General features: G+C 37.1%; 1 protein-coding gene across 20 annotated transcripts in view; it reads right to left on the bottom strand.

The window, feature by feature from the left end:
* Positions 1–13,016, bottom strand: part of LOC115235364 (tropomodulin) — a 77,298-nt gene that overhangs the window by 30,106 nt on the left and 34,176 nt on the right. For 4 of the 20 annotated variants that reach the window (XM_029807088.1, XM_029807090.1, XM_029807091.1 and 1 more), the window contains 9 exons: positions 12,100–12,252; positions 11,843–12,010; positions 11,585–11,711; positions 11,284–11,504; positions 11,055–11,209; positions 10,877–10,973; positions 10,647–10,794; positions 8,972–9,090; positions 3,614–3,792 (listed from right to left, as the gene is read on the bottom strand). In XM_029807088.1, coding sequence (XP_029662948.1) covers positions 8,987–9,090; positions 10,647–10,794; positions 10,877–10,973; positions 11,055–11,209; positions 11,284–11,504; positions 11,585–11,711; positions 11,843–12,010; positions 12,100–12,252 — 1,173 coding nt within the window. In that variant the 3' untranslated portion in view covers positions 3,614–3,792; positions 8,972–8,986. Of the gene's footprint in view, positions 1–2,501; positions 3,837–7,740; positions 7,821–8,971; positions 9,091–9,111; positions 10,234–10,646; positions 10,795–10,876; positions 10,974–11,054; positions 11,210–11,283; positions 11,505–11,584; positions 11,712–11,842; positions 12,011–12,099; positions 12,253–12,877; positions 13,011–13,016 lie in introns of those variants that run through there. The other 16 variants (XM_029807101.1, XM_029807102.1, XM_029807099.1 and 13 more) reach the window with 14 other exon arrangements.

The following is a 13,016-nucleotide window of genomic DNA, read 5'->3' as shown; positions in this document are numbered from 1 at the left end:
TTATATTATTGATTTACATGTCCGAATTTAATAAACGAGATTCTAGTTTATAGCTGAAACATCGATTAAATTATTAAAATACACAGATCCGACCATAGACAGGACAATGAAATATTTGGTTATACTAACACTTCTGCGAATAAACTCGTACATTTAAACGGATTCGTATCAAAAAGCTGACGTTTCGCTCGGAACACGCGTATGACGAATCGTGTGCGCAACTTTATTTCGAAAAATTGGCAGACAGATACTGAAAAAAAAAAAAAAAAAAAAGGAAAAACAAAGGGCTCGAAAAGAAAGGAATGGTAAAATGGAAGAATAGCGCCCGTCAATAGAAATTCGAGGCAATCTATTCGGTAATTGAAGCTTCCATTATTTTTCCGACAAAGCTGTGTACAACCAACTCTTTTCGTCGATTCTGTTGTTTCTCACGTTTTCCTGCATTCCGTAATTTGCTATTATTCTTTCTTTTTTATATAGATCCATGTTTCTGAAATTGTGCCTTGGAAAATTCGATTCTCTTTCTTGGGAAAAAAGAAAAATCAACGATAAACATCCTTGTGTAATATGAGGATTTAAATTGAAGAATTGCGTCTGAAGCCTTGCGCGCTATGATTTTAATAATAATAATATTAAGTTTAATAATACTCGATATTTCCATTTTTCACACGACGAGTAATATTTTTATTTCGCGATGAATAAAATATTTTCAATATATTTCTTTCCGTATCTCGCCATACAGCGCCGTATTATCCGATCCTTAGAGAATATTCCTTTCATTTAATCGCAATAAATTAGTAGTCTACTTGAACATCAGTAATATCAGGACAAGAGTACGTTTCTCCATGCTCTCACAGTGCATTAAATCATTAATTACTATTAACGTGAAACCCTGATGCTATCCTTGTACTAATTATGTATAATGTGCTATATTGGTTAGCACATATCTCGTTAACACATTCCGCGTATACAATATTCCACCAATTTAATACAGGTATATACATATAGATAGTGATCGTGTTAATTATAGTTGACTACAGGAGATGCAATTGTGCTACAGTGTCTATGTCTTGGGGATGCAAACGTGTAAATTACATACAGGACCAAATATAAATAAATACTAACAACGTGTTAATCAGTGATGCATTCCTAAATAAAATATGTAAGGGTACTAAAAGTGCAGAAAATAAAGATACACGATGTACATCATCTCCATGAAAGAATATCAACTTTGCTGCAACGTATATTGTCTATATTATAACATTTTTTTAAACACACATTATAAAATATTAAAAATTATTTTCAATGCAGTGGAAAGAGTTATATAGAACTTGTGCATATCGAGATACATTTTACAGAATAAAAGGCGAAACTTCCGAATTGCAACCTGCGTTTATCTGCGGCAACGATTGCGAGCAGCTCGAGCTATAACAGCGGCTAATCGGGGTAAGCTTTAAAAAAGTCACGGTGCCTACAGCGTGCTAAGCGTGCCATTATATCGGATAATATGCGGCCCTCGCGCGATATACAAGCTTGCATGCGCTTTAATGCATATCGATGCAATCGCGACGAAATTAACCGACCGGTCGGCACGAGACCGCGCGTAAAAGGGGATCCGATAAAATGGGCTCCGGTCTTGGTGAAAAATATTTATCGAGCGTTCACTGCGCTCGAGATATTTCGGTCGTTATCGCGGGGCGGAAGAGTTACAGCGCGAACTAACTCGCCCCGTTCGATACGCCAGTCTGCTGCAACAACAGCTGCAATAATAGCGTTTGCCAAGTTTCGATTCTCGAAATTCGCGCGTTGGAAGAGAGATCCCGACATCAAGCGCGATTCACCGTCGGAACTTTGTTAGTTGACGAGTACTGCGAATTACTATCAGTTTGCGAAAGTAACAACATGCCCTCTAGTTTGTACGGTATAATATTTAGCAAGTAAACACGTGTCAGAACTTTCGATGTTAATTTTAATGACGAACTCTTTTATACCAATTTCAAGCAGCATATTTTCCACGTAATATAGTTAATTAAGCTTTATTAACAAAATATTTAATACTAGATTGTAAACGAGTTGAAAGGCGACGCTATCTTTTGAAATTTTTCATAAAGTAGAAAATTGATCTTTAAAATTTAAAGTGATGGTTCTGAGCGAATTTCGAGATGAACGAAAACATAGTTGAATTATCGAGCACGTTTAATAAAACATTTCCCAATTAAAATTACATTTTTAACAAAATAGCAATTTGGGATCAAAAGAAATTGGAAGCTTCGTTCAAAGTTTACGTTACTTTTGCGCGTACGTGCTATCCAGAAATAGCGATTAATAATTCCATATCATCACGGCATCGTCGAAATTGTCCCGCCGTTTAATTTCGCGAATCGTGCATCGCAATGTCGCGATGCACGATGTAATCAAGCCGTAGGAGAAGGGAGAAGTGCGTATGTGTGTTGCACGAATACATATATAAGCGCGCAGCGTTCTATACGGAGGAAACTCACGCAACGTGGACGGCGAATATGCACAGCGTCGCACAGAGGGATGTAAAACAGCAGGGGGAGGAAACGGCGGGCAAACGAGAAACGGAGAAATGCGATTAAGCGACAGTAGTCGGCGGGGTACGTTGCGTGTTGTTTCGATCTCGACGATTGCCATGCGCGACAACAAGTCCCCACATCAACGACACATATCCGATAAAATATCCTCTCCGCAGTCGTTGATCCTATGCAAATTTCGCTCCCAGCATCATCACCGTGCGGTTATTCCGAAAGATACTCGATAGTCCATCGCGAGATAGCGATTTGTAAATAGAATAATCAATAAGAACATCCAATTGCAATGTTATAAATAATTCGGAAATTACTCGACTAATCTGATGAGCTACAAATTTAGAATGACAGTCTAAATTGGAAGGAATCGTCGTTTTAAATCTGACGTTTCCTCTAAACTTATTATAGAATATAATCATTAAAAATAAATATTGATCATCACAATATCTAAATTCATCTGTACGTAACCAACTGTAAATAAAATTGTTTAGAATTGTTCTAAATTTGAAGAAACGATCTCATGTATCGCTTAAATTTATAATGATTATTAAGAATGTCGATTGGCAATGTAAATTAATCTGGGCAATATAATCTTTAAATTTAAGCTGATAGATGTTTCTTCAATTATAGAATGACCATTAAGAGTATCAATCGTCGTATAACTTATTCAACGATTCGCGAATGTGTAAATTAATCAAACTAGCTGTAGATGAAATTTACAGTGAGAGTCTAAATTCGAAAAAAACAGAATTCTTAGAAGCTTTGCTTAAATTTACTATTATATTGCATTATTTTTTTTAATTGCAGTTATAAATATTTGCCATACATCTTGACTTCTTTAAGAGAGTCGGTCACTATGGTTATAAGTCCGAGGATCAAAACCCTCCAAAATAAAGAATTTTTCGATTCACTATATATTGTACACACAGCGAATAGAGTCAAGTAATGTAAGCATGCTGTTTCATATCTCGTCGTCGTCGTCCCATTTTCGTTCGCGTTTCCTCGCGAGAGACACAACAATTGTCTTGGCAAACGACAGGATAAGTAGATTAAGCCTTTAAAGCGGTGACATAGGCGGCAATGAGATCAGTCGATATATGTGCGCGAAAGAATAGTATACATTTATATATAATATATATAGTATATGTGTGTGTGTGTATATTATATATATGTACAAAATAAGATACCTAGGCGAACGCCACTTCGCGTTAAGATGTCGCCACCCCGAGCCGGGACTGCCGTACTGCAACAGACACCCGAAACACTGTCATCATATGCGTTTAGCAACTAAAAAAGAAAAATACTTTACCGATCCGATACATGCCGGTAAAGAATATGCAAAAAAAACGAAAAAAAAAAAAAACGTAACAAACGTATCGCTCGACCTGCGGCGCATCCGAGAAGTGCGACTTTGCCAATTGTCTTTAATCCGATTTCTCGATTCTTTTAATTAGAAAAAAATCCTACCATAGAAATTCAAGAGGCATATATAATCAATAATCTCTTCTTTTTATCAGAATCGTTGTTGCGTTAAATTCCCATGGACAATCGCAAATCATTTTCCCGAAGAAAAAAGAACACGATATCTCGCAATCTTTGTAAAACAATCGTCGGACAATTTTCCCGTTTATCCGCGACGATGTGCAGGATCGATTGTTGCCGGACAAAAAGCACATTACATGATTAAAGAAACGTACTTCAAAACGCGATGTGTACCGCGTAGTAATCCGCCCCGTAAAATAGTAATCCCGTCGCGTGGCAGGAATAACACGCAGTGGAGACGTAAAACATCCCCTCGCGCGGATCACACCGAGCGCGCGTCGCTTTTTAATTGTCTTTCGTTCTCGCTGTGGTCTCGCCAAATTGTTTCGTTCTATCGGGCGAAACGGCAGATTCCATCGCCGACACCGCAATTTTCTTTTTATGCCATTCGCGATTAAACGAGCACCAATTTTTTTTTTTTTACCAGCCTCGTTGTTATCAAACTCGAAAACTCGGCTTGAATGTATTACATATATTTCCGTAGATTGTTCAAAACATTTATACATTTTATTTAATCGGTAAAAATGTTTTTATATTCAAAATTAATGTTAAAATTGAAATACACGGTTTTGGAACGTACTTCAGTTTAGCACGCGTAACAACGCAATAATAATGACGAATCAAAAGTATCATATTTTCATTTTAATTTGCGCACCTCTCGTATTCGCATTTCGGTCGAGCGACATGTGGCATGCCTTAAAATATAATATATACCAATCTCGTAAGCTGCTCTTGCATCAACGTTAAGAGTTCTCAAGAGTCCTACATATGATTACATTTCACGCGGAAAAAATTGCAAAGAAAAAATTTCACAATCTATCCCCGTTTATTCGCCGAGTCATTTTCGTGGTCGATAATTCATCATCAACTCGTAATTATTCTCGCATGTCTAGCAATATCGGACGGAGATTTAAAGATTCCGTAAGTAATTTATCGAAGCTCGAGGCGCATTCGTTCCGATTACGTTCCATTAAATTTTTTGCTCGGTGTGCCTTTATAGACGGGACTAACAAAGAGGATCCGAAGTATCTAAAGATTTAATATGCATTACGAACACGTAACAGCGACGAACTCATCGTAAATGCAAAAAGCAGCTCGAGACCGAGAAGTGGTAAATTTTATATATATCTCCAATGTTAGTTTAGTGGAAGAATTTTCCGTAAAATTGGCAAAGACAGACACAACGGCACGATGTTGTTGTTAGTCATCAAACAGATGCGACCTAACCATTAATCTAATGCATGTGTCTTCCACAAATTTATTCCCAGGAGGAATATTTTTAGTCTACGTTGTGATAGAGAGAAAAATCGCAGCGAGCAGAAAAAAATGCCTAACGGCTTAACGCAGCGAAAAAAAAAATTTTCGGAGAAGCGCCAAGTCAAAACTCTCACCATCATCGACGTTGACATATTTCGTTCCGGAAATAAGACGGCGGGACGTATAGCGCGAACAAACAACGCGGATATCCGTGATATTGTTTCAGCGCGAAATTTCGTGGCTAAATGCGCGATATATGCATCGGTTTAAATGAAAATCATGAAAATTATTGTAATTATTCCGCGCAGTTAAATCCTCGGTCCCCAATAATCCGCGCGAAGTTGCAGGGTGATCGGAGGATCACGCGGGTTCAAGAGTATAGCAAAAACGATACTGATAATGATATCAAATAAATATGTACCTTCTTCATGTGAATATGCATATGATTCGAAATCATATGAAATTTGAACAGGATTTATTCATTTTATTTATTTATTCAGAGATTATATTGTTTTTTATGAATTTTATCCAACGAAGATAAAACACAAGCTTATATAAATAGTTTTCAGATTGTGTTCTCTATTAAAATAAATGACAATGCACTACTCTTGATAACTCCTCAGAACATATTTACCGATTAAATTTTTAGAAAACAAAATTCCGTTAGAAAATATACATATCCGCATTGTTTCTTTAATGATAACAAAACGACATAAGCATAATGACTGCATTAATAAAATTCAAAGTATAATATTTATACAGTTTACGAAGTACTTACAGTTTATTTTACTCTCGGATGCAATGTGGTCTCTAAAGATACAAGTTACGAGCGAGATCTTCCCGTCACCCCAAATAAATCCCACGCAATAAAATCCACCCGCATCGACAACTAACATTTCATGTTACGTGAAAGCACTGCGCAAAATATTATTTTAAAATGCCGTTCACACAATTCGCGATAAATATTAGCAATTTTGCGCCTGGTGCGCTAGTATTCGCAGACTCATTAACGCGGCTCGCGTCGTTAATCCCCGATGAAAGAGTAAATTGTTCTCTCAGTTCAGCGAGTTGCATTTTAAAAATAACGCCTCCACGGTGCGTTTTGTAAGCGTTACAACACACGGCGCCGATCTGCGTTAGCGCATCATAAAATTCGCAGGAGGTAAAATCCGATAATTACGCGCACAATTCAAACATTTTCAAAACTAGAGAGTAAAATTGCAAAATTATACTTATCGGAAAAGAAAAACTCGCAAACTTGAAAATGAAATAAATAAAAATTCGAGAATTTAGTTCAGAGAGTATAAAAAACTCCAGAGAAATTTAGAATCTCAAGATTTTATTAAGCTAAAAAAAAAAAAAAAAAAAAAAAAAAAAATATCACGATTGAAGTATCCAAGGAATTTGTACAAAACTCAAAATTGTGGAAATTTTAAGGCTTCCGAGGACCGAGTATGCTTTAACGTTTTCATAAAAATATCCCACGCTAGAGCATCGCAAGATTTTTCCGACGTACGCGCAATTCTAATTATTCCAAAAGAAAAAAGGAGACTATTCATCCCATCCACGAGAAGGCTCGATTAGACTTGTTAGACGGACGTGCGCGTATAATTGAGCGGTTCTCGAAAGAAAAAAAAATGCCCGCGCGAATAGTTCAGGCAACGATTCACTCGGTATGAGACGTCAGTCAGATTCGGTTTGCACCAACGTCGGCGTGTGTTAAGCTGTCTTCGAGCTGACGGGTTAACGTCGGCAGGATGTCACGCGAGGCGAATAAAGCTCCTAGGAGCCTCGCTTCTGTGGAAATTAACGCGTCACGACTTCATCGTGTTTGATAGGATGCATCTAAACTCCATTGCATCGCAAAAAGGTGCAATGGTAATGACTATGGTGATGTGCGTACGTCGAATTGCACGATATTCTAAAAGTCACGCAACCCTCTTCCGTAAACGAAACTCGATTTAATTTTATGCGGCTGCAATTATGATAAAATCTACTTAGTTTTGTTTTTCGAGATCAATCATGCACTAATTAGGCTTGAAAGAATATCATTTAATTTATATGTAAATTGTATAATCGTTTCTCGAAATAAAGCATCGGAATCGAACTTGACGAATCTACTTCGCGAGATTATGCGGAAGCACAAAGTTTTGCGAATCTATATAGAATATATACAATATGTATGTGTATCTCGCTACGAACAATACGACGAATATTCTATTTTCGCGTTTGAACAAACCGACTATGCTTTTTTTTGTGGCGTTATTTGTTTAATAAAAAGCCATGTTAATAAAGCTACAAAAATAGCGTTGGCGTTGGTTAAGCTTTCCCCGCGCGAGAGGGAAAGATGCGATTTATTCTGCTGACGGTCTACCACACAGCGGGTAGCTACCTTTCATTGAATCAAGGCAGGTTTCCTGTGGTTCATGTTAAAGAATCGGAACTGTAGCCGCAACGATAGATCTTTCCGTACTGTTGGGAAAGAATAGGCGTCGTAAGTACATATATCGCAGCATGTGGACTTGCATAGTCTATCGTCGTGGATGTAAACGTTCACGATAAGAGAAATTTCACGGCACCGAATCTCGACTGGCAAGATAAGATTCTGATTATCGATATGTATTAGAATATTACGTTTAATTAATTTTTTAAATTATCTGTAATAATCAGAAAAAATTTTATACGCAGAAACTTTAAGCAAAAGATACCCGTCAAAATATCTAGAATCGATCTACATATATTTTTTTTAACGATCTTGCGAGCCAAGATGGATTATTGCAGCTCGACATCGCGATATTGACGCTGCATGTCATAAAAGAAACACGACCACGTTGTGACGAACACCTATATACATATGCGTCAAATAAATGTGATGTATAATGTCGAGTAGGGACCGGGGCGTCAATCCTGTCAATCCTGCCTGCAAAATCTCAACAAGATACCCTGAGCTCGAATAATAAAAAACTAGACCCTTGTCATTCATACGTCGTATGTATCATGATAGTATATTGAAGTATTAGAAAGGAAGTGTGAGAGACAATCAAACTTAAAAAGAAAGTGGAACGGGATGCATAAGAACAGAATAGAGATGGGAAGAGTAATGCCAACAAAATAAGATCGTGCGACGGATTCTTGAGGGCTGAAATATTAGTCGCATTTATCACTTTTATCATGACACCTGTTTTATCCTACTCTGAGAGATATGGAGAATAAACTATTATTGCATTCGTTTAGTAATGAGATATATTCGGGAGATAATTGTTGTTGCATGTGACTTTCTCCGTGAGAGAGAAGTTTTTTTGATCAAAATGCACATAAAACTACAAACGGTTTTATCTCTAATGATCAATCGGATGCTGAGATCAAGGGCACATTCGGGATTGTCATTGATAGCTAAGAATAGTAGATCTCGTCAAATTGATGCATCCTTTTACACTCATCATATAAAATATTAAATAGTGCTATTAAGAAATTATTAGATTCAAGACTTTAACATTAAAATTTTACTGAAACGTTAACGTTACAAATTAATACGTGTATATAGGATCAATGTAAATACTACAAACACGTTATCAGGTCATACGGGGAAAGGCAAGCTCACTTTTGATAACAAAACTACTCACTGCGCTGCAACAGCGCTACGCTCTATTTTTTAAGTCATCTGCGGGATGAACGGTGAAGTTTGCAGGGCCACCAGAGATCACTACAAACTCAGCTCGTTCCTTGGCTTCCACACGAAAGACTAACCAGATAAATAATCAATTAGAATTACAGTAATCTAAGTCATTCGAATTGGGAATGATTTTTCGACAAAGATTCGATAAAACAATACAGAAGATATGTAACTCTTATATTAACAATTTTTAAGATTTTTGAAGGATTTCGAAGTAAAATTTCATAAGATTGTATGCTTTGATTTTTACAATGACGATGCATGCCGTAAATAGGAGAACGAGAAGATATAATTTTGGGAGATTCCCACGCGCGAGATTTAAGAATTTACAAATTAATTTGTACATGTTTTGCTAGGAAATTAAATCTAACGTGACATGATAATTCAGATACCACTTGTTAATGTTGCTTTGTAATAATGCCATATTTAGCAAAAAAGCAAAAAGCAATAAATTAAAAATACAATGAAGCGTATCAATCGTGAAAGCGTCCTGAGTACTTCGTCTTGTTAAATAATCAAGATCATAAAAAGCTGTGCCTCTTAATGTTGATAATGCGCGAGTTTCATCGTTAATCGAGTTATAAAAGCGTTTAATTAAATATGAAAATCAGTCGACGGATCCATACCAAATTAAACTACTCTAATCTTCGTTTCTCCGTATTTTGCTGTAAATTGAAACAGACAGATCACAGTCTGATCAGTTTGTGTTGTTTGCACAAACATTTTTCTTTATCTATATCTTTAATAACAACAAATGAGAGATAAAATAAATTTTTCAAGCAGTAATAAAAAAAAGCAGATAAAAAAGATAGGAGATATAAAACATGAAGTGAGAGGCTTGATATGTTATTTGAGGAAGAGGAAACAGCGGTTTTCAAATAAAATTAAAATTTTAAAGAAGCATAGCCATTCTTATATATGGCTTCACTTTCACATCTTTTAATCGACTTTAAATTGCAAGAGTTTGGGGAAAAACACTATCAGAAATTAGAAAGTTTCATTTTCAATCGCACAGAGACGGGACAAGGAGCTTATAATTACCTCTATATGTGTCACTAGCTAAAAAAATAATAAATGAATACAGCGAGATGAATAGATGAAATGATGAAATGTGTTACAGTAAAGCACTACATGAGACTACGAAGCAGATTTGGAAGGGTTAGAAGCATTTCGTCACATGGTCTCCATAGTCCCCCATACAATTGCTCCCATCTAAACGTAAAATTAATAGCACAATTATCATCGTGATAGAAACAATGGTATCTACATAATGCGTCCGCGAGACGCTTCATTACTAATTCAATTTATGTGACACCTGCTTAAGATTATTGCGCATTGACCTGTGGAAAGAACTTCATACTCGACACTAAAATATAGTCGCCACAACATTTCATTAGCCTTTATATCTAATTATGTTCGCAATTGGTTATATAAATAAGTAAATCAATGCTAATTATCTTATTGATGTCAATTATTTATATGTGAAAGACATCCTTTTAAGCCTAAAATTGATATTTTAAATAATAGTTTTTTTTTTATAGGCTACCAATCATATATGTATTTTTCATGATCTATAATATGCTGATAAATATTATAAATCTTTGCAATGCTTTTTATGTACTTACTCCTGTCAATGTTGCGTTGCAAATGCGCAGCCACGCGATGTCTAGCATCATTGAATTCCAGATGTAACCCAAGCCGTAGCAACGTTGGGTTTTGTTCTACCAATTGCGTAATTTCCATCTCAATCTTGTTACCCAGTACTTGCGATCTCTGAAAGATAATGTAAATATTAAGATTTCTTGGTCGTTATTTTTGTCACAGAGTTTTTGACATATTTTATACAATAATCTACCTGATTCGAACATCGAAATTCTTCGATGGATTTTGTCTTAAGGAGGGACCTGATCAGCCTTACTATCACAGGTGGGCTTATGAAATTCGTCTCCACGCTGAAAAGAAATTTTAATATTAAAACAATGAGAAGTTAGCTGCGCACGGACTTTTTGCGCAAGAATATATAAAATACGCACTTGAGTACTTTGAGTGTCGAATTCTTTTCTAAAGCATCAGCAAGCCGTTGTGCGGTCTTGTCGTTGAGTCCAACGTTGGTTAAACTTAGCGATTCAAGATGTGTGTTCATTTCCAATCCTTCAAACAATTGTATGAATTTTTCGTCCGAAATATTCTGCAACAAAACACCAGCTCAGAATAAAATATATCGTTCTCTCTGCAAAAATATTACCAATCGCTGTTACTTACTTTAATATTATTCCAATTTAAGTCACTCAGATTGGAGTCATCATCTCGCACTTGTTTAATGGTAGCATCGACATCCGTGTCGTTGGGCGGTTCCATCGGATAAACTTTCGGTTTACTAGCTTTCGTCACTCCATCCCAGCCGAGTCCGACCGGTTGTCCAGAATTCAGTAGAGACGCATGATATTGATCTTGATTCATCATAGAATGAAATCCAAGGATAGCTGAAAGAAAGAAACAATTTTACATAATTGCATTTCTTTCAATTCCAATACAATGGACTCTCGGAAATGATCGATCTTACCAGCAAGGTCAATGATTTCTTCTTGGGTGGCAGCCGAAAGCGCTTGTTCATATTCATCCCCAAGATCTATCGCGATTTGTTCCTCTGCTTCCTTTTCTTTTATGTTCTCTTGTGGCGGCGGCATCCACTGAAACAATACAATGGATATAATTAATACAAATATTACGCAAAACTGCATCGTTACTTTCTATATATACATATTTTCTTTCATAATTATAATTTCAGAAAGGAAACTACTTTTATAATCTGTGAACTCACTTTTTTTCCTCTAATTACACCAGGTACATATGGTTTCAATTCTGGAATATCAGGTGTCTCTAGAGCTTGCTTGTTAATATGTTCAATGAGTTTCTTTCGATTCAGTGGCCCTGTAGGACTCTTGTTGCATTCGTAACTGCAACGTTGCGAAGGAGGCATAAAGCTGTCCTATGAACATAATTTAAAATCAGTCATTTCTAAAAAACAATGATAAAAAAATACACAAAATTACTAATCATTTAAAAAAACAGACTTACATCAGGATCCACTTCCTTGGCCAGTATATTTAGTTCCTCTGGCGTAAGCTCTGACAATAATTGATCCACATCAATGTCATCATACTCGCTCAGATCCTTGCCATACAGCTTGGCTGCTGTCGTCATGGTAGTTGTCTTGGTTGACGAGGAAGTCTGTAAATCGTCCCATGGTCGCTGGTCAACAACTGAATGTTTTCTCGACATTTTGTAAAATTCTATGATACAGTCAAGTGCAAAGGTTCTTGTGTATTTCAATAAGTTCCAATATATTATTCAAGAGCGTTCAATTATGATAAAGGTTTATCTCTACTATATTTATGATTATACAGTCAAGAAATGCATCTACAGTCTCGCCGCTATAAACAAAGGAAAGACCGTCGCGCGTTATTGACGTTTCGAGCTAATTATCGCGGCGCCCGTCTGTCGTGCCCGATCAATTATTCAGAAGAAAAAAAGATGTCGATACGAGGCGCGCGGCTCCGTTAAAGAAGACTGATTGGCGACACGACCGATCTTTTTTATCGCGGAAGCGTTATCGCCGAGTGCCGACAAGCCGTACGTTCGTGATCGACTGATCCGATCGCGTCGATCATATGGCACGTTTAAATTCGGCGAGCGTCCAACGCGGCTGATGCCCCCTGACCCAGATAATTCGGGATCGATTTTCATTGACAACTCGCGTGCCAAATCGGCGACGGTGACCAAAGCGGAATCGCGTCGCCGCCGCGGCCACCGCCCGGCTGACAGACGGGACGGACCCCCCTTCTTTGGGACTCACTCGATGACGATGATGATGATGGCAGGACGCGACCTTGCGCCGGTGCGTGCCGTCACCGGGTGCGTGGATTTGAAGATTAAAAGTCCGTTCCGAGAGAAACGCCTGCTCCGGATTCTCGTACACAGTTTCACTACACGAC

The sequence above is a fragment of the Formica exsecta genome, unplaced genomic scaffold (genome assembly GCF_003651465.1).
Source record: "Formica exsecta isolate Colony F162 unplaced genomic scaffold, ASM365146v1 scaffold218, whole genome shotgun sequence".
Classification (NCBI taxonomy): domain Eukaryota; kingdom Metazoa; phylum Arthropoda; class Insecta; order Hymenoptera; family Formicidae; genus Formica; species Formica exsecta.
The sequence above is the reverse complement of the archived record's forward strand: the minus strand, read 5'-3'. Positions and strand labels throughout refer to the sequence as shown.